The sequence below is a fragment of the Cotesia glomerata genome, linkage group LG3 (genome assembly GCF_020080835.1).
Source record: "Cotesia glomerata isolate CgM1 linkage group LG3, MPM_Cglom_v2.3, whole genome shotgun sequence".
NCBI classification, from domain to species: Eukaryota; Metazoa; Arthropoda; class Insecta; order Hymenoptera; family Braconidae; genus Cotesia; species Cotesia glomerata.
This window is the reverse complement of record NC_058160.1, coordinates 3,871,463-3,895,014: the sequence shown is the minus strand read 5'-3', so window position 1 is coordinate 3,895,014 and position 23,552 is coordinate 3,871,463. Positions and strand designations below refer to the sequence as shown.

Sequence of the window (23,552 nt, the reverse complement as noted above, 5' to 3'; positions counted from 1 at the left end):
CATACACATAGACATACATGATATAAAGTATAATGTATACATTTCTATTTATCTTGGAGCCTCCCCACACTCCAGGCGGTAAGGATAACAATAAAAAAGCATAACCAACTGTAATAATAAGCGTAATCACGGGCAGACACGCTCAGGTGTTTACGATCATCCATCAGGTTTTGTGCCAAGATAACTAAACAGGTAACATAACATAACATAACAAGTAGCTCTGGAAATATATTTCAAGCTTAATTGTGCTATTGACTATTGACTATTGATGTTATGTTCTGTGTTCTACACAATACCTCATAAAATTAATCTAAAGTTTGTGAAAATTAATTATATTTTTCTAAAAAAATTAACTTTTTTAAAATATTTAACTAAATTTTAATGAGTATTATTTTTTAATTAAATAAAACAAATCACTGTAAAGTTTTTAGGATTTTTAAACTAATGAAATGAAAAAAAATTACGATGGAATTTTTTTTCTTAAATATTATAATTTATTTATTTCATAAAACTAACAAAAAATATTAGATTAATTTTTTAAATCTTTAATTACGCATTTTTGAATTTTTAAACGAATTTTTTTTTATCAAAAAAAAAAAAAAAATTCACTCCGCGAGTATAAGTTTGATAAAAATTGCTGATCAAAGTTGTAGACTTTTGATTAAAGTAAATAAATTAAAAACTAAAAACTAAAGAGCAAAGAGAGATTAGCGAATAAAGGCGATGAGGGCTTTGTTGATGTAACTATGAATGGGGATAGTATAAAGAAGCCGGGGGGAGGAGTGATGAAAGAGGAAGAGGAAGAGGAATAGTAAGAGAAGAAAACTGCTTAAAGCAATACATTTTAGAAATAACAGAATGGAGCGAATGCGAACAGAAGGAGTATAAAGACAGAAGAAAGAAGTATAACTAAACGGGCTGAGAAGAGATGAGCGCGGAATATAAGTACAAGCAAAGAAGGCGCGCCACGAGCTCCCGCCGTTTTATATGCTATACAAAACTCGCTCAATACGTCATTCAGCTGAATAATACCGCTCGTTCCCAGCAGAATGAGAGTTTCAAAGGGAATTAAGGATTCAAAGGCATCTTTCGCATCGTGCTGCACAAAACGACCGGCCCACGCTACACTCTTACGGCACAAATAGTCGAATACCATGGTCTACTGTTAACTGTTCTAGGTTATAGTTTATAATGTGTAGTACAATTGTTCAGGTCTCTGTTTAATTGTCCAGTTTGTTCTACAATCAAAGTTATTATATTTATTATTATTTTTTTAATTGATAAAATATGTTAATTAGTAAGGCCGATTTGTTCATTTATGACCATATCGAGCTATATATTCACATAAAAAAATAATTTTTTTTTCTTTTACAATTTTGTATATTAATTAATAAGTTTCATTAAACGAAAATTGATAGCTGATTGAACTAAAAACCAATGTCAGATGAGTTCCTTAAGAAAATATAATGATGATTTTCATTTTATTACTTAATTCCTCAAACTTAATTCTCTGATAGTGAGATAATTTAGCAATCATTCTTCTGTTGGAGACTTTTAACACTACTTTTGGTAAAAAAATTATAAATAGACATATCAATTCTTATTAGGGCAGATGTGGAGGTCTATCAAGTTAGCATGGACTCGTCCCCTTGCATAGAGAAATATATATGTCAAAAATATATGTCGCATATATTTACGCAAAAAAAAATATGTCAACATATATTTTTCACATAGATGCTGACATATATGCAGAGATACATGCTAAAATATATGTAGACATATCAGTGTAAGCATACACTGAAAAAAAAATTTCTCAGTTTCAGAATTTTTTTACTCAAATTAAGAAAGTTAAATTCTTCAAAATTATTTACTTGATTCAAGTTAAATTTTTTTCTGTGTATCTCTAGACATATATATTGCATTTATATGCGCGCATATATGTGAACATATATCCACGCATATATGCGGACATATATTTAGAGCAAAAAAAATATATGTGAAAATACATATTTGTATATATTTTTCACATATATATTTTTCCATGCGGGCCATCTTGGACGGATATTATTATTAATTTCTCGGAATCTAAACAAGCAACAAAACTCTAAATGGAGCAATTAATTAGCAATAAAAAAGCAACAAATTTAGCACCACAAATAAATTTTGTTGCTTGAATAATAAGTCAATGCATGATGGACGACTCCATACTAGTTTGATAGACCCCAGATGTGGACACATTAGGCCAAATATGTCCTGAAATGTTAATATCATTTTTACATAAGTCCCTATATCGATACTACCATTTTAATACGTTGTATCCCACATTTAGAAAATTTTACAGCAGACGGTAAAGAGGGTTAATTTTTAACATTGATTAAATGGGATTCAACGGATGAAAATATTTATTTAAAAGTAGTTATTAAACTATTTGACTTTTAAACTTTTGAATATGGTTTGCATAATATTGTTATGATTTTATTTTTCAAAAAAAATCAATTTGTTAAATTTTGCGGGATATGACGTATTAGAATGGCAGAATCGATATGGTCAGATTAAAAATTAAATATAAATTTTTTTAAAAAGAGCCTCTTGTTTCGATTTAGGAATTTTTGAGTGTGCTTATTTTAAATAAATGTATCGTTTAAAAAAAAAAAAATTGAGAAATTAATTTACTATTTTAAATGAATAAGTGTGTTATAAGAAATATGACTGTGTTTGAAAAACAGTTGGATAAATTTGCATCGATAGGAAGACGGCCGGAGAGAAGGGTAGAGGGCATAGAGCGGGTGAATAGGAAGCGACACAATGGACCTGGGTGGCTGTGGAGGCGTGTTATCAAATGGGTTCCTCATTCACATACTGCATACCGCATACTGCGGCCTGAACTACCTGTGTCTATGTCTGTCTGTTATACTTATTCATACTAGCTATTGTGTCTCCGTTGTTGAGTCGAGTTCAGTTGAGTTGAGAACGCGATGGAACGTGCCACAATGCTCGAATATGGACTACTGTAGCAAGCGAATCATCCCCTCCCTTTACCCTTCTGACACCTCCTCTTATTCTTTTATTCTCTCTCTTACCTGCGGTCGCTGTTGACCACTACATCTTTGGACACCTCAGATCTAAATTACGATCATTTATCTGTGAATAAATTTTTTGATACGGCCATGGATAATTTTTATTCGTTCATACATGGCCTGATATAAGTTTATATGCCCATATCACGCCTAATGTTATCACATATTCCTATACATAACTTTTTGAGCAAAATTAGTTTCGAAATTTTTCAACAGATGGCGTATGATTGCTGAATTCTCTCGTCATATGAGAGTTAAGTCTAAAGAATTAAGTTAATTGATTTTTTTGTGTTATCTTAAATTGATTGAACACATTTTTATAAAATTAAAAATTAAAAAATTATAATAAGATATTATTTTATTCTCTTCTATAGCTTGATATAGCCATATATGACCAGATATCAAAATTGAGCGGATCAAACAAATTTTTACACCAGCATATAAAAGTCATAATTAATTTCTTTCTTTTTCAACTTTAGAAAATTCTAATTCTTTTTTATTCTCGATTTAAAAATCGAAATAAAATCATTCTCTTTTTTTTTTTTTTTTAACTCAATAACAAAACAAAAAAAATAGAGTGCCAAATATATTTATTTATTTTATTTGTACTGAATGAAACGACCAAAAACATAGTCATCCGTGACAATAATGCCGTTTTTCTTCAGCGAACGATGACAACTGTATGACCAGTTACCAGTTTATTTATTCTATTTATTCAAAATTTAAAATTCCATTGACAGTCTGATTTATTTCTATTGGCTCCTGTTGAGAAATGGCTCTGGCATCGATACGAGTCGAGTATATAGAACAATGCTTCGATTTTGGGGATCTCGCGAGATAAATAGCGGCTATATCATATATAGTATGTCGAGAATATAGTAGTTATCCGTCTATGGTCTAGCTTTGTGTATATGGGCCATCGAGAGCAGAGTGCAGAAGGGCTAAGTGTGCGTAAATATATACTACCTGTATAGAAGTACTGAATATACTACATATATATATTCATCTTCATCTATATTATGTATTACGTACATCTGTGTTATTATTATAGATATTGTCCTTCTGTACGTAATGTAAAAGGTATAACGTATACGTTGACTCTATGCTCACCTATTATGTCGCGGAAAGTGTGTTATCCAGCAATAGCACCCACACATTGAAGTACGCACTCATATAAGGTATTACACACACATAACAGTAGTTTAGTTGGCGTTGGTGTACGATGTACGATATACGATATGCGATATACGATGTTGTACCCTACACACCGAGTACCGACAACAATGAGCCAGAGACAAAGCACAGGTACAATGCTGATGTTGAACTCGACTGATTTCGACGATTTTTGGCCTTTCCATGTGCATCGCGCGTTTCCCGACAATGATTCCCGCATACGTAATCATCGCTATGGGCAAATCGCATTGCACACCACCAAACTCAGACTCATGTCAGTTTATTTTGTGCTATTGAGTTCTCGGCTTTTGTCACTTTTATGACTCATCTCAGGGCTGACGCGGTTGTCTGAAACACAAGAAAATAAATATCGCTTTTAATTTGAGTTTAAGAGTATGAAATTGTAAGGAATATTGAGAGATATTTGTGGTAAAAAGAAAAATTATTCGTTTAATCAATAAGTTTTCATATTAATTATTATTAAAGTTAATTTTTCAACCGAAACATTAAAATTAAAAATTGATTTTCCAATTTTCAATTAAAAATTTTTTAAATTAGAAATTAATCTTTAAAATTTTTTAATTAGTATTTTGTTTCAATAAACATTTATTTAGCGACAAAAAAATTATAACTTTCAATATTAATTTAATTGAATAAAAAACTGTTCATATTCTAGAAAAAATGTCCTTGAATAATTATTGTTATTATCAAAACTTGTCGATAATTATCTTTTAATCAACAATATCTCTAAACTAGGCCTAATTTTATTCCCGGGTACTTTAGCCACTTTCATTCCTATTTAATAAATTTTAATACAAAAAATCATCAAACAATCCAGAAATTCTTAAATTACTTAAAATTAACTTGAGCCTGAAAAAATTTATTCAAGATTTTTTTTACTTGAATTATGATGGTCAAATTTTTTATAATAACCCTTTTTTACAATCTTTTCTTTTCAATCAAGTAAATTTTTTGTAAATACATATTTACTAAATTTTCAATATTTTTTTACATTCAAAAATGAATTTATCAATTACTTCTAGTTTTTTTTAATTAAAATCGAGTGAATTTCATAAAATGTTCCAACCTTTGTGATCATTCAATAAAAAAAATTGAAATTTTCGTGGGAAACATTGCAATCTGCAAGGGGGAACAGCAGCATTGTTGAAGTAAAAAGCGAATATATATTTTTCGATTTTCCGCGAGGGAGTTTGGGTTTTTTGTAAATTTGGAAACTTTTTTTAATTAAATTTGGTACAAATGCAAATACTCGAGTGAGCACCCCTGCGTACCTGAATAGATACATTGTACCGAGGCGGCCTATTGACGGGCGATTGTTCCCTTAACAATAACAACAATATCTGAATAGTAGTGCATATCTCGTACGCACTTGCGACACACACCGGTATGAAGGTTTTATCTATGTGAGGACGTCTACAGGTGAATATGCTTTCATATATGTTGATGTCAATGTGGATGGGATAGAATGGAGGGTATGTGTCGCACAATATGAAGATAGTGGTAAAGGTAAATCTGTGTGTGAAGTACGCATCATAACAGTAGTGCAAAAGAAGTAGATTGGGGTGTACCAGCAGCCAGCATGTGTGATGTATGCGTGTTTATTGGAACGATGGAGGACGGAGAAGTGTATGATGACGGTGATGAAGAGGTAAACGGGCGGATTGATTTGTATTCCTTTTCGGATTAAATGTTAAACCGACTCTATCTACTCTGATTTGTCAGAATCAGACATTTACGGATTATCACCCTATTAATTTTAATCTAATATTTTATTATTAATAAAAATGTATTTGAAATAACTTCTAAATAATTTTATGAAAAGTAAAATGTATGACTCATTTTTTAAATGTTTTTTTCTTTAAATAAATATAAACGTGTGAGTATTTATTTGAAAAGGAATTTTATGATCTATGTAGTAAAAAAATTCAAATTTATTATTATATTATTATTTATTTTAATAAAAAATTGCTGCTCAAAATAATTACATAAAAATTAAAAATGAAGATTTTATAGACTTTTAAATTATACACATATGCATATTAATTTTTCATATTTCCATAATTACAATGATAAAAATTCGTCTTTTGTTATTAATTTAATTTATTTATTATTTAATTTTTTCAAAAAGCTTTTATTTTAATCTTAGTCATATTTACAGATAAATTTGAAAAATACTTAATCAATTATTCAATTATAAAATCACATTAATTTTACACATTCATAAATATAAAAAAAAATATTCATTCAAATGTATTATAAATTTCATACTTAAATGAATTTTAATTATTATTTTGATAATTCTTTTTACTGATCTACCTCAATTACTAGGAAAGTTAATTGAATGGTCTATAAAAATCTTGTCATTAAAAATTTCAATCACTCGATGATTTTTTAAAATTAAAATTTACTAAGTTCAATTTACGTTAAATATTTAAAAATACCAAAATATTAACCAAGTTTTTAGTTATTTAAAAAAATGATCTACTAATTTTTCACATATTCCTGAATATAATAAAAAATCTTTCTTTTCAATTACTATAGAAATTTATAACTAGACAAATTCCAAACTTTTATTCTACAATTATTAGTCTTTTATTTAAAGTAAAAAGAGATCACTTCGCTTAAATTAAATCCTGTCAATATTAATTGCAATCTCGATAATACTTTTCCAATAGAAATTATAAAATTTCAATCCTCATTAATTATTCACAAGTTGAAAAATACTAAACAAATATTGTCACACAAATACACGCTTTTAGCGCATCGTTATATCTCCTTTTTAAAATCTGATTAAATAGGTTCCTCGAAATCACAATGGCTGCAACATGCCTATAAATAAACAGATTACATTAAAAATTTCAAACAATACAACAATAAAATAATAACAAACATACCAATACATCACAATCAAAGTCCTCGTCAAGCTGACCCTCAGAGCTGACTCCCGTAGAACCATCCTGACCAACCTTCCAAGTGACCTGCCAGTTAAAGTTCCTAAGATTGGCCTCCAGATTCAAAATGTTTCTCTGATTGTACATTACCCTCGGTTGCTTGTTCTTTGTTACCATGCCTCCTAGAGGCCTTTTTAGCCGGTAAGACTCCTCGCGAGTCATCGGCTGCTGACAAAGCATTTCTCCAATTACCATCGGAACCGGATTCAGCAGATGTTGGTAAAATCGGAGGCCTTCAAAAAAGTTTATCGACGGGGGCAAAGCGGAATCTTCTTTTGCTTCTGCTTCTGTCTCTGTACTACCAGAGTATTGCGAGTCCTGCGGTACAATGCTCCCTTCAGTATCTTCAGAGTCCGATTTGTTCTTCCTCGGGTGGCGTTGGCCTCGTTTTTTGTTTTTGGAGGTCTTTGATACCGACTTCATCCCTAGTTTTGATGACCTCGAAATTCTTTTGTTGAACTTATTATTTTTATTATCAATACTATTATTATTGTTATTATTATTATCATTATCATTATTATTATTATTATCATTATTACTATTATTATTATCATCAATATCGAATTTTCTCCGTTTAATGTTACTTCTGGACTTTTTCTTCGCGGTCTTGACTTTCTGCTCCATGAAAATATAAGTCAAAGCATCCAATTCCGTATCCTCCAGTTCCAAATCACTTAATGAAATCGCCACAGATAACGCCATTTTAATCACTTGCGATGAACCACTTTAATTTTTCACTCTTTATTATTTATTTTCGAATCAATTATTATTTTATTATTATGTGAAACGCTTCTTCCCGTGGAAATTTTGTCAAAATATTAGAGAAGTTAATTATCAGCTAATTGTCTAGACTGAAGAAATACTGATGATGTCGAAAACAACGCCCGTTCTTGGGTTACTTGATTCAAAACTGATCAATGAATGACTCGGTACCTCTAATTGTCTTCGAATTTTTACAAAAGTATACTCAATTGTTGGCGAAATTTATTGTTTGCTTTAAGTATAGTCCAAGTTCAAGCTGAATTCTTGGAGGATTTAGTTTAGCTTCTCTAATCCCTCTGTCTTTATGTCTGTACGTTACTTTGAATATGATGAAAAGGAATGTAAGTAAATAGAAAAATAATTTATTCGATATTTATTGGAAAATGAGTTTGATTCATTGATTTATTTAATTTATCTTTATTTTCAAAATTATCTTACAATTGAATTATTTTTTTATAATAATAGAATAACTTAAAATATTCTAAATTTGTTATTAGGATGAATTGAATAATTTCTTGTAAGGTTGTTTTAAATTTGCTGGATTAGTAGAAAATTTTTAATAACTTTTAATAAAGTTTAGATTGAATTTTTTTTTGAGTATTTAAAAAATAAAGAAGTGTAAATAAAACTATTTTTTTGGTTAAATTGTACAATTACAAAGTTTGATATTTTCTAAAAATTCTAAAGCTAAGACATTTTATATTTTTTGAAAAATTTTAAAGGTCGGAGATTTCTATTTAAAAAAAAAATTACAAGCTCGGAAATGTAATATTTTTGAAAAACTTTGAAGCTCTGGAATTTCATATATTTTAAATTTATGAATCTATAAAATTATATTTTAATTCAAAAGCTCCGACATTAAAAATTTTAAAAAAGCTTTGAAGCCCAGAAATTTTTAATTTTCTAAAAAATTTAATTTTCCGAAATTTCATACTCCAAATTCAAAAGCTTCAAAATTTTATTTTTTTAAAACTTTTCAAAGATTTTAAATTTTCTGAAATTTTAGAGCTGAGAAATTCCAAATTTTCTAAAAATTTTAAGTTTCAAAAATTTCACATATTCTAAAAACTTCAAAGTTTTAAAATATAACCAGATTACTACCAAATTCATAACAACCGTAAAAACCAATAATAAAAGCTAAAATAAATTACTTCATTATACTTTTAGGTTTTAACTGTCACAATTAAACGGAACTAATAACGAATTCTTAGAAATAGTAAAGTTTTTCGTCTGCAACATTCTAAAACTTGGAAACATTTCAAAAATAAAATCAAAAATAAATATTTTAGTAGAAACCCAGAATTGAAATAAACTAAATAAAATAAAAAAGTAGTACCCCGGATCGCAAAATTCCAAAATAAACCCTCAGAAAAAAGTAAAAAATAAGAATGTAAATAGTTAAAAAGAGAAGAGTGATTTTCGCGTCCTCTTGTCGACCCATCCGGTGGCCTTAGCAACGCACATGCGCCCTTATCTTGGCATATCCTCCTCTGGCTGTTGCGGGTGGTTGGGGATTGGCCCCAGAGTAACACCCCCTCATAATGGGTTCACCCGTCCGAGCAAGGCCGAAAGGGAGCGACCAGGACGGGAAAATCTGCGACAAAGAGGAACAGAGACCGCGAATAAGGCGCGGGAGGAGCGGAATTTGATGGCGAGGAGACCGGGACGCCAGAGGGTTAAGGAAGCCATATTGATTTCCCTATGTTTCCCCGTGTTGTTACTATAGCGCCAGTGAGGGCGCGAGGAGCTCAGCACACGAGTTGAGAGTTGAGGACTAAGTATCCGCTGGCTGTCTACCCTTCGAGAGCTCGCTCTTTAATATGAGACCAGGAATTCTTTTCCATCCTCACCCACGTCCACCTCCTCAAATCATTTTTTTTTCTTTTTTGTTTCATTTTTTATTAAATTCAATTCAATTAAATGAAGAAATAAATAAATGAAAATAGTTCCTCTTCAAACTTCAATCAAGAAAATTATTTTCTTCATCATCGTAATTGTTCCTTTTTAAAATAAACTTGAGAGAAAATTGTGTTAAATAAATATTAAAATTGATTTTTTATTTTTATAATTATTTTAAGTTTGGCACGTTAATAATAATTTAAATTTTTTAATGATTTAAAATGAAAATTCTTTAAGATGGAAAATTATTTGGAAAAGCTTCATCGTTTTAATTTAAATAAAAAAATTTGAGAAATTTAAAGAATTTTTTGTTTTGAATGAAGTGAATTTTTTTTGGCTTAAGTAAATTTTTTTTTTCTGTGAAAAATCAACATTAATTTAACAATTTTTTATTTGATTAAAAATAATCTAGTGCTAAAAAAATATTTCATCAAAATTTGAGTTCAACGTACGTGTTCTAGAATTAACAAAAAAACCTTGAAAATGTTCAATAGCAGTATCATTAAAAATTCTCAATCGATTAAATTACTCTCGATAAAAAAAGTAAATAAATAAAAAAAAATTTTTGTCTAAACAGCTCTAATAAATACCACATATGTACAACATATTACATAAACTACATTACATACACGGTAGATTTATCATTATTATTAATAGCTTCCGATGGACGATGATTGATAACACGAGGCCTAATAGCTGATCATTAGCTATCATCTGTAATATCAACGCCCCAGCAAATAATTCATAGACTCAGAGCGGAGTCTCAATGTTCAACATACAAACATATATGTGTGGGTCGCGTTCGTGTAAATCACCTACGAAGCCTCAGTCCGATTTTTTCAACACCTGGGTGGTCAAAAACGCGGACCACATCAGCTGCAATACTTTCCTCTCACATATATCCAAAAAATAAGGTAGAAGAAGCAGGAGAGAAAGAGGTAGAGGGAGAAAGAGAGGAGGGAAAAGAAGAAATAGAAGAAATAGTAGGTTAGTTGTTAAGTAGTGATGCATGGCCCAGTAATAGCTACAATACAACGAGCTTACAAGAGGGTTCCGCTTCCATCCCGGCGTGACTGGAGATTTATAGCTCTCGAGCGGATTGCGGATTCCCAGATTCCCGGTTTGTCCTTATAAATGGTACCCTATTAATTGACCCCACTCACCGGAGGGCGCGAGGAAAAAAACAAGACCGAGAAGACACTTGTAAAGGGTGACTCGATAACTAACGTTAATGCTCCTAATGGTGTGTATATTTATTTCCTCCCTTTATTTACCAAATAAAATTCCCCATATATATATTTTATGTTACTCCACTCGGCCGGAGGAGGAGCTCACGTCAAAACATAGATTAACTACCATCACGCATTTCTCCAAAACTAATAACTAATATTCTGTTAATGATCTCTGATATATAACAGCTAAACATGAACAAGTTCTTTTATTTTATCGCTAACTCTCATTATCGTTTATTTATTTGTTTTTATTCGAGGGGAGAAATTGATTTCGGATGATGGATGCTTGCTTTTTTCTAATTTTTATTTGCGATTGGGCTTATTGGTTATTAGGTACGATTAGGGGTGTTTTGCTTCTTAGTAATTAGTATTATTATAAAATTATGTTGATTGATTTTTGAGTATGATGATGATTATTAATTAATTAATTATGTGATAAAATTTTCTGACATGAAATTTTTTTTTTAATGGCAAATGTTTATTACTAAAAAGTTTTATTTAAATTAACAATATTAGTTTTATTATTTTTTTATTTTATTTTCCAAAAGTGATATTTTTTGCACTTGATAGTAATTTCATGAAAGTTAGTTTTTATTTTTTCATTTTGTTTATTTTTAATAAAAAAAGAAATGTTTTGATTAAAGAAAGGGGAAGGGGGTCTCACTCTGGGAGAACTTAACATTTGAAACAGTAAAAATTATACTTTTAAAATATACATTTCACCAGTCCAAACAAGTAAATAATTACAGTTTAATTTTTAGCGTTGCGTTTAAAATTTACCATTTTATTTTGTAAATATTGACGTTGCTTGTATTAGAAATTTATTAACTTTATTTTATACTTTTTACATATTATAAGATCATTTTTTAGGTACGAAATGATAAGTTTCAAAGTCTGAATTCTTAATTATTATATTTTAACATTTTAGACATTTACATAGCGAATATTACTGTTTGAAATAGTATTTTCTTCCATGTAAAGAGTAAATTGTAACGTTTAAATGATAAATATTATAAAGTGAATAATAAAATCACGATTTTACTGTTTGAAATGGTAATTTTTAGTAGTTGATCATTATTTATTATAAATCGACTGTTACTTATTACAGTTTACTTTTTTCCGTGTACAAAAACGTTAAATACTTAACACAAATATTTTCTAAAAGAATTTTTTTTACGCAATGATAAAAATTTTTTACTGTTTAATTGATAAACTTTTCAAATAATTATCAAAAAATACTTCCTATATCAAAACACTTTTTCAAAAAGCTATCTTCTTGAAAGCGCTGTACGAAGTATAAAATAATAATATATATGTAGAGAGTGTATGATGTATTGAATTTTATTCGTTTGCCGACTTTACGGTAGATTACATGGCATAAAGTACAAAGAAGTGTATATCCTGTGTACGTATATGATTTTAATAACATGTAAAACACTGGGATTACTAAGATTACGGGACTGTCTGTATATATATACATATATTACACGATGGAAGATAATAATGAAACGCTTGCGAATCACTGAGGGTTTAAAAGGGAGAAGAAGATGATACCGAAGCGAACAGAGAAGGAAAAGAAGAAAGAGAAGGAAAAGTGAAAAGCGCCCAGTAGGCAGCAGCAGCGACGTAATAATTTTACGATGAGCAAAATCCTATCTAGAGAGAGTCTAGAGTGGACACGCTGGGAGGATATCATTGAGCGACCCCCCGCGGATCTAATATCGCTTTATTAGGGCCCACTCCGCTCACGTGCTCGCTTGTATTCAGGTGCGAGCTTGCAGACACACATGAATCATGAATCACGAGCTGAGACAGACAGGACACGTCTCTGCTTGTTTTATTGCTGCATATTGCATGATAATAGATATAAATGGGAGAAGAGAGAAGAGATGAAAGATGATGTATGCCGAAGACATGGATACGTTTGAGTGTAAGTCTACAAATGTACAAATGTACAAATGTACAAATGTAGAGTGAAGCGCAAATTAGACGTCTGTCCTTGCTGAGTTGTATTATTATATAGGGAGTTGTAGTCTTCTCTTCTCTTTGCTTCTCTTCTCCTCTCTCATGCCATGAGCTGGATCCCGCAATCCCACGAAACAAGGCTCTTGAATGCGCTCACGCTCGACTTGATCCGTAGCCGGCTCAACGGACGAGAGCGTTTGCACAAACCAACCTACCAGATGTCGATCTGAATATTTTACTCGTCTAAAGATCAACGAAACAGAAAAACAGAGAAAGTTACTTCGACCAAAAATTTCGTGAGGTAAAATCATTTTGTTAGTTCGGAAAATTTTTTTTTAAATTCAAAATAAAAGACGGAGAGGGAAGAATTGTTATTACATGTCCCAATTAAGAATGGTAATCATTACTGTCATAACTGTTTTAAAAATGAGAGTCACTTTAAAGAAAAATTTTTCCAATTTTTAAATAGTGACTTTATTTATAATGAATTTTATTATTTTAAAAAAATAAATTATAGATTTTTATGAAAATAATTACAGTTTGAGAATAAAAAATTGGAAAAATAATAAACTTTACTAATAATTAAAAAAAATTAAATGATGTCAATAGTTGTTAATATTTTATTAACAGATGTTAGTAAAATTAATTTCATTATAAAAAATCATAAAAAGAACATAAAATCAATTTTTTTCTTAATTTTAGTGTTCATGCACGGAAAAAAAAATTAACTTAATTAAAGAGAAAAATTATTGGACCAAAAAATCATTTTGAAGAATTTCATCGTCACCAAGACGAAAAATTTTTAATCAAGTAAATTTTACTCGAACCAAAAAAAATTTCTCAGTTCAAAAATTTTTCTATTTAAATCAAGGTAGAGCTCTTTAATTTATTCATTCGTACTTTGTCTTCAAATGATTCAAAATTTCAAAAAATTGGCCTATATTTAAATCTGAGTTTTTTCTAGACGCTACACTGATAGAAAAATAATCTTGATTCAAGAAATTTTTTTTCTTCAAAACTTGAACTTTTGAAACTAGATATAGATATATTTCTTTCAAGAATTTTTGTCTCTTGGTTCAAGATAGGCGATAACATTGATTCAAGATGTTACCAAATTGTGTTAAGAATGGTTTTTTTTTTGAGTCATTAATTTACTTATTTTTAAGAAATAATTTTTTTTTGGTATAAGGTAAAAGCCCCAATAGATGATCACGTACTAGTATATGATCACTCCATGTATTTGTATATCTATATTCACAAATATAGGTATACAAATACATGGAGTGATCATATACTGGTACATGATCATATATTGGGGCTTTTACCTTATCAATTAAAGACTATTTAGTTTTTGAAATATACTTTGATGAATTATTTTAAGTTTTTTAAACGATAATGTTATTTTGATTGAAAAACTTAAATGTATCGATTGAAGATAATATAGCTCTTAAGCCAAGAAAATCTAAATCAAGACAAAAAATTCTTAAAGCAAAATAATCATTTGTCTTCCAAAATAAATTCTTAGATCAAGAAAATATCTCTTGAGTCAACATAAATTTTCTATCAGTGTATAACAAAATTTCATCTTAATTAGAAGAGTAGTTACTATATGATCGTTAATCAATGACCATATATGACTCACTTTTCACGGGATATTAATATTAAAAAAAAAATTCTAACGAGAAGCAAAGAGCGGTTGTTATGTGTCTACTCGGATAATAGTGTCTTAGTTTTATTGAGGGTATTTTTAGTTTTATTTTGAAGCATCTCGTTGGGTAGCACTCCAGATCCAGCATCCAGCAATGTCGTGGCTGAGAGCACCGTACATATGTATAAATGTATATATGTATATATTAAAGAGCGAGAAGAGCATAGTAGCAGGAACGAACCATGGAGCCGAGCCACTCGGTGGTCCCCAACTAGTTCAAGTACCACGTGCTCTCGTTGCGCCCTTGCGCTCACGTCCGACCAAGAAGTACTCGAGAGCATTTGCGGTGGATTTGGCGGTACTCTACACCCCAGGAGCTCCACTTGCCCGCAAACTCTGTCGTGGACCTACACCACTCAGCTTCTGTTCAGCCTCCGTTCCTTTTGAGAGGTCCCATATGATACCCGCGATAATCCTGGCCAGACTTCATTTTGTTTCACTCGTTTTCGGCTCCACTCCAACCGATCCGGCTTCCTTCTTGCGAACTTTGTGAGCCGCAATTAGGGGAGCCAGTCGGTTCAAAAAATTAAAAATTAAAGACTATGATCTATGCAAGGAGAAAAAAATTTACTAAAATCAAGTAGATAATTTTAAAGAACTTCATCTTCTTAATTTAAGTAGAAAAATTATTAAACTAAGAAATTTTTTTTGGTTCAAGTAAATTTTACTTGATTCAAGCTATTTTTTTTTTCAGCGTATTTTAAATTATATATGGGATAAGTAACCAGTCTAATTTTTTTATAGAATCATAAATAATACAATAAAAAAAAAATTAACTAGATTTAAAAGAAAAATTCTTGAATCAAAAAAAATTATTTTGATGAATTTCTTTGTCTTGAATCAAGCTGACAATTTTTAAATTAAAAAAAATTTCTAAATTTTACTCCATTGAATAATTTTTCGTCTGAATTGAAGGCAAAATAAATTTCTCTTTTGAATCAAGTCAATATTATTTTTATCAGTGCAGTTGATTAAATGTAATTATACACGGAGAAAAATTAATTATACTACCTACTATACAAAAATAGTAACTCTTACTATCTAAAATGGTAATAAAATTAATTAGTAACAAAATAATAGGTGGTATCATTGACAATTGTAATAGTTACTATTAATAATGGTAACGATTACTATCAAAAAAAAAAATTGTCATTATTATAAATTATATCTGTTAAAATCGAAGATGGTAACTGTAACCATCTCAGATTGTAAAAATTCTGAAAGAAAAAATAATATAAATTTACTTAATTACATCCTTTATTTAGATCCATATTTTAGCTAATGTACATTTTTTTCTTTGAAATATTAAAATATTTTAAATTCCCTTCAAAATTTTTTTTTTAAATTTGATTTTTTTAAAGATTAAAAATTTTTTTTTTTAATTTAAATTTTTTTTTTAATTTGAATTTTATTGAAAATTTTGATTTTTTTGGAAATTTCAAATTTTTTTCAAAAAAAATGCATCCAGGGTAACGCAGATTTCTTAATTTTTTAAATATTTTTTACTAGCTTAGATAGAAGTTATTATTATTATTACTGATGGTAACTACAACCATCAGGTTATATTAGGAATTACGATTTTGATAATAGTAGTAACTAATTAAAATAATAACAGTTATTATAACTGATTACCATTATAATAGTAGTAGTTACCATCAGGATGGTAAATACTACAATTCAGATTTACTTAATTATTTAAATAATATTTACTACTATCGAATTCAGTTAATAGATTTTAACATAACTAGATAATAAACTCGACTGTAAAATTTTCTTTGTGTAGTGTCTAAAATTTTATAAAATTTTTTAAGCTCCATAATTACAAGCTCAAATATCCACATGTAATTACGTCTCTATACCCAAAATTCAAATGTGGTGATAAGTGAAAAATTCCTCCTTTCATAATTAAAACAAAAAATAACTTGATTTAATAATTTTAACCCATATTTCTGCGGAAAGTTTCGCATAGAGTATTCGCGGGAGCCGGACAGAATTCCATAGCAGTCCATAGTAGCACATATGTGAAAGCGGTGGAGATACGCAAGCGTGTACAACCAGCGTATGTACATTTGCCTCGTGGATTATGTACAATCTCCACATGCTGCCCAGGTATATAATATGTACTCTATACTCTACATACTATATGCCGAGATTATGTACACATGAGAGGGTGGATGGTTGGGAGGGTACATAGTCATAGTCATAGACAGAGTGAGTACATAGACATAGACTTATATTACAAACACAGAGCCCGGTATCGCCGACTACGTTCAACAGCCGACGTTCCAGCGCGAGGGGTCGTGATAGAGACAGAGAGAAAAGAGGAGGAGGAGGAGAACTGGGGGTTGGCATTGGATGTAACAAAATCAATAGAGGGGTGGCGCGCGAGAAGAGTCGCGGGGGTGGACTGATTTCGCGCATGCGAAAATCTGGGATTCCACCTCCGCGGTGGGCGACGGACTGCGATGGAGAGTACTCCTCTTCTGCTGTGCAGAGTACAGAGTACTATAACACCCAACTTTATTTTCTTTCTTATACTTAAACTTGTTATTTTTCTTTTTTCTCTTCTCGGGATTTATTTTTATTTCAAAGGGAAGAAATGGAATAAAATTCCTGTTTCGCTGATGAGAAATTAATGATTCAGGTCCTTGTTATGAATTTGTTCCTATTTTCAAGTGGGATGCTTGGCAAGTGCTGCCGCCGGTGAGAGATCGCTCAAGCTTGGCGAGAAAATGGGGGTGGAAAATAGTCGAAATGAAATCTTTGTTGGCTTGGTAATTTTGGTTTTTTATGTCGATATTAGAATTAAAGTTAGCTTTCATCGATAAGCTTTATTTTTTGTAATTATAATTGATAAAAATAATGATAATCTTCGCTTATTAGGAGAAGCTTTACAAAAAATTTTTATGGTTGACATTTAACACTTTTGGGTACTGATTTAATACAATTGTATCATTTTAACAGGTAAAATGTTACATTTTTTACGCAATAACCGAAATTTTTTTATTGTGCAGTTTAACAGAATGCAAATTTGTTTAATTTTTGATGTCACTTTTTATTATAAATTATTATTGATAGTTCAATATTTATTGACATCAAATAAAATTAAACATAAAATAAGCAATAAACAATAAGCGTAAAATTAGATAATTATTATGAATATTATAAAAAACAAGTTTGAAATGTTCCTCGAAAAACCAATGAGTGAAAACTAAAGACCCGATTCATAAATTCCTGACAGTTTAAATAAAAAGTAAAGTGACAGCACCGGAAGCTAACATTTTTTCACAATGAAACATTTCCCACCTTTAAATTACGGCTTATCTTCACTGGTGTCCCGGAAACAGAATTTAACGGTGTTTCAATTTGTTCTGGAAGTCACCGAAAAATACTTTGTCTTTCCGGATTTTATCTTTTTTTTTTTTTTTTGGAGAATTACCTCGATCATTTAACTGATGACAAGATAAGAGGTGAGATACTTGGAAATGTGTCATCCTCTTTTTTCGGAAGTACGGGTCTTTATTTTTAGTTTATTCAATTAGTGACAATATAGTTAACGGTGTTTAAAATTGTTATTACTAATATTTAATACTTTTCCATTGAAATGATAAAATAAACTTGACTTATAACCATTAAAAATTCATATAGAAAATAAATGAATAATATAAAAAATATATTTTCAATACTTTTTTTTAAACTGTTTTTAAAACTATCATTGAAAAATATTTATTGAAAATATCTAAAATTTTTTCAATAATGGAAAAAATTGTTTTGAAAATATCTCAAAAATAATACAAGTATAAAAAGATATTTAAAATATTATGAAGATATATTTTTAAATTATAGTTAAACTTTCAAATATGTATTTTTAATGATATAAAAAATATAGAGAATATTAATTAAAATACATTGAATTTTTTGTAAATAATGCAAGAAAATTCAAAATCCGTTTTTCATGCATTTATTTTACATAATATTCATATATTTTTAACATATTTTTCATATTTCAACCTACATTTTCGATGAAAATTTATTTCCGTAAAAGTAACTTTATAATAATATAAACCCAATAATAATAATTAACACCAAACATCTCAATGAAACTAACAATTTTCCACAAAAAAGTGTGTAGTACATGAATAAAGGATGAAAACTAAAAAAAAATAAATGTTGTGAATGAATGACCTTGACAAAACATCGCGGTCATGAGCAAAGCCGTTGAGTCGCGAGAACAAAGAAGTTTTGTCGCTCTTTGTCCGAGAGGGTACCAACCCCCGCACCTACAACTCCTCAGAGCTTCTCTTCTCTACGAGCAAAGTTTATCATTTTCCCCCCTACTACTTACATAGTTCACTTTTATTTCTTTTGAATTAAGCACTCGATTTTTACGCGCATATGTTACACTACATACATATTTATACAATTGAGAAACAATTGTCTAATCCAGTATTTACATTTAAACGGCGAGGAATGAGACTGCTATAAATGCAAATGGAGGAAAGTTTACCTTGACGCGATTTGAGTTGCCAAACATTTTCAATGAAAGTAAATCTGGTTATACAGTCAAATATACATAAACTATGACTTAGATATATAAGTAATTTTATTTTTATTTTTAAACGCTCGAGCTGTCTCGGATAACGAGAGCAAGCGACCGAAAAATATATACATATAACTCTGCGCAGGAGTAGAGTAAAGTAAATAAATACGAAATACAATAATAAAAGTTTGTAAAACATTTTAGGCAGAACTCCGTGTATATAATGCCTTTCTGTACTCTGCTCTTGATTCACCCTACTGTACCAGCCGCCCGGTGCCGCAAATCAAGACATTTGTCCCAGAGAACTAAATACATTTGCCACCCCGAGGTCCATTAAATAATGGAAACCCATGTGTCTACGCCAGTTTTCCACGCTCTCCGCTCTCGCTTTATTTCGACACACTTGTTGTGTTACTTTTTGTGGTTACAATCAAACATTCATAAGGATTCGCATTTTTCGATTGGGTGAGTTCCCTGAAAAAGGCCAGTTCGTAACAAATTCTGGTAGATTTTTCGAACCAAAATCTTATAGACTTGTTAGAACAAGTGTATGCTATTGAAAAAATTAACTTGATTCAAAATAAAAATTCTTGAACCAAGAAAATTATTATAAATTATTATTATTATTCTTTATTAACATATGCCAAGGCACAGTCTGTATGGTAACTTACATGATTTTATTCTTTTATTGTGTACATTTTAATTATTCCTTAATAATATTTCGTCTTAAAATTAATTTATAAATTAAATTAAAACTTAAAGAAAGAGATCATAATAACTTTTTTTTTTTTTTTTATTTTTATAAAGGGCTTTTTGATTTGAATAAAAAATTTTTGAACTAACAAATTTTTTTGGTTTAAGTAAATTTAATGGAAATAAAAAATAGTTGTTATAGATATAAAAATTATAAAGTGCGTATTGAGAGATTTACAAAATTAATGTAACTTTGTTCCTTACTTTTATACAACAAATTAATTTTATTATTTAAAAATATTTGCGTGAATATTTTTTTTTTAATTTCTGCAAGGAGCATTTTTTTGATAAATTCTTTCGTTGATAATTTGTTTATTTAAAAATCTTAAAAATAGCCTTATGAAAATCAACTTCATTTGCATGAAAGTAATTTATTATTTTTTTAATTAAACGGTGTAATGCTAATAATTTATTATTTTTTACTTTTTATAAAATTTTAGAGTTCATTTTAAAATTGCTCTTGAATGCAATAACTAACTTAATTTTTATAAAATGCACAAAAATCTTATTAAATAATTTTCAAATTCCATACCTATATTGCTTTATAACTATACATTACAACATTTACTTAAATTAAGAAAAATTTTTTAGTTTAAGATTTTTAACTTCCCGCTAAGAAAATCGAAAATTTTCAAAAATCGGGAAGTTATTGTTTTCACCCCGTTTTACGAAAATCGAGTTTTCATCGAATCTCGACGTTTCGAGGTCCTAGGAAGTTTCCCTGACTATTCCCGCGATGGTGTCTGTATGTGTGTGTGTGTGTGTGTGTGTGTGTGTGTGTGTGTGTGTGTGTGTGCGTGCGTGCGTGTGTGTGTAAGTATGTGAATCGCTTATAACTTTTGAACGATTGAACCGATCGGAATCTACCAAACGACGTTCTAAAGAGTTCCCTCAAACTTAGATTTCCTATGAATTTGAATCGATTCGGACCTATAGATTTAGAGAAATTTTGAGAAATCTAAAAAAAATCGGAAAAAAATTTTTTTTGAAAGTGGTTTTTTTTTTAATAACTTTTAAACGGCTTTATCGATCTACTCCAAAAACTTATCCGCCCTTGAGCTTGAAAAACCACGTCGATCACCGCTAATCCGGTCAAAATCGGTTGATTCGTTCGTGAGTTATCGTTGACGAAAGAAAACCGAAAAAAATGTTTTTTCAGAATTACTCCGAAAGTCCTGGTTTGATCAAACTACTTTTACAGATTGTTCATGAGGCTTAAAAAATTGCGTCAAATGCTGTTAACCGCGTAAAAATCGATTCATTTATTCAAAAGTTATTGCAGTTTGAAAATTTGAAAAATTGTGTTTTATCAAACTTCCATCAGACTTTTGAGCTCGAAGAGCTCAAAAGCATAGAAAAGCAGGTCTATCAAGCTAGCATGGACTCATCCATCAGGCATTGACTTATTATTCAAGCAACAAAATTTATTTGTGGTGCTAAATTTGTTGCTTTTTTGTTGATAGAAAAGCTATCCCTTTAATCTCAGAGAGCTCAAAACAACACATAAATTGTATTTTTGAGCTCGGACAGCTCAAAAACATCATTAGTGCAATTTTAAGCATCTAGGTATGAAATTAGCGGGAAGTTGCACGGATGGCCGTCAGGGTCTACCGTTTTTCTATTTTTTTTTTCAGTGAGTGTATAATTGATTTTTCTTCAAAATAATTTTTTAGTTTTTGTATAAAGCTATCGTTTTCTTATCAGTATATTCTCTTTATTATTATTATTATTATTATTATTATTATTATTATTATTATTATTATTATTATTATTATTATTATTATTATTATTATTATTATTATTATTATTATTATTATTATTATTATTATATTATTACATCTTACTTCAACCTGCTTTCTGCAGCGTCAATAACAGTAACCTCAATAGCAGCAATAATTCCAATAATACAAATATTGACGTCAGAACGACGACTAAATTAAACCCTCAAAAATAAGAATCCGTTTTACCGAACAATGAAAAAAAGTAACTGAGGATTTAGAGTATATAAAAATACATCCGATTGAAGATACAGAGATGCATCTTCGTCATATTGACTTGAGTCCCACGTGTTATTGCTATTAGGCCGACAATAGTTTTCATAAACTCTAAGCAACAAAGTCGGAGCGTGAATAACAATCCAAGTTATTATATATTATATTTAATACATTATGTAATATATAATATATAATATATAGAAGCTCGATAAATTCAGTGTCGTCTTCTCTGGTCTCGGTTTAAAAAATCCCATTCGATTTGATTCCTCGGAATAGTGTGCCGTCGCGTGGCCTTTTTATCCGCGCCGGCTATTATATATTTGCTGGGATGCGAGCGTGTTGACGGGACAAAGGCGCTCGAGGTTGAGGATCAGATGAGGAAAGGAACCCCGTACCCTCTGCGACAATGACAATGACAATGAGAGCCTTAACGCAAGGGCGAGGAAAGTAGCTGAGAGTAGTTTAAGTTTAAGAATAGAACAACGCAGTTGAATTTTGAATTTATCCAGGTGCTACACTGACACGCGTACTCTCTTCACTGCTCCGAGCCTAATGTCATTACGTATCTCGTCATCACTAGATACAATCAACATCACTATGTGTAATGGTCCTCCATGGTCTTCGATCATAATCCTTAAATTTTTATCCGGCTTATTATTGTTGAACATGAAAAGAGAAAAAAAAAATATCATTTTATTTACTTAATTTTTGTGTAAAGTATAATAATTATTTATTTCGAAATTTTAAATAAATTATTATAAAAAAAAAATTCTACACTGAAAAAAAAATTAACTTGATTCAAGAAAAAATTTTTGAACCAAGAATATAATTTTGAAGAGGGTAATTGTCTTGAATCAAGACGAAAAATTCTTGAATCAAGTAAAATTTTTTGACTAAAAATTGTAATATGCATATTTATTAATTCACATTTAATGTAAAAGTGCACAATTCATTTTAAAATTAACAAATCAAATATTTGACAGTCTTCTCTATTAAAATGTTTTTATTACTGCTTATAAAAATCAACTACTCATTTATTAATACAGTCTATTAAATTAATTATCATTATTATCAAGTATACGGCTGCTCAATTTTAAAACAGAGTAACTGCAAAATTTTTATACCTAATTTTTTTTAATATTGCTGCATTTTTTATAACTTTTAGACCTTAATTTCAAGTATTTTTTCTTAAAAATATTTATATTCAAGTATTTTCTATTCATAAATCAAATTTTTCATCAATTTGGCAGGCAAACTTTTTTTTAATAAGAAAAATTAAAAAAATTTTTTAAATGTTAGTTACTGTGTTTTGAAATTGGGCAGCCGTATATATTTATAGAATATCATGTTAATTTAATTATTTTTATAATTTGACTTATTTATTTATCTAAAAACTTTAATATTATATCTTTTATATCTTTTATGTATATTGCCGCTTGACGTAAAATGAATAAAAAAATAAAAATTTCCTTAAATC

At 29.6% G+C, this 23,552-nt stretch overlaps 2 protein-coding genes across 8 annotated transcripts in view; one reads left to right on the top strand and one right to left on the bottom strand.

Moving 5' to 3' along the window:
* Positions 1-23,552, top strand: part of LOC123260774 (transcription factor Sox-2-like) — a 375,090-nt gene that overhangs the window by 42,171 nt on the left and 309,367 nt on the right. The gene's annotated exons all lie outside the window — the stretch shown is intronic.
* Positions 6,824-8,177, bottom strand: LOC123260801 (probable serine/threonine-protein kinase DDB_G0272254). Its single transcript, XM_044722152.1, has 2 exons — positions 7,166-8,177; positions 6,824-7,100 (listed from the first exon to the last, which is right to left on the bottom strand). The coding sequence occupies exons 1-2, from the start codon at positions 7,922-7,924 to the stop codon at positions 7,062-7,064; spliced, it is 798 nt and encodes a 265-aa protein (XP_044578087.1). The 5' UTR covers positions 7,925-8,177; the 3' UTR covers positions 6,824-7,061.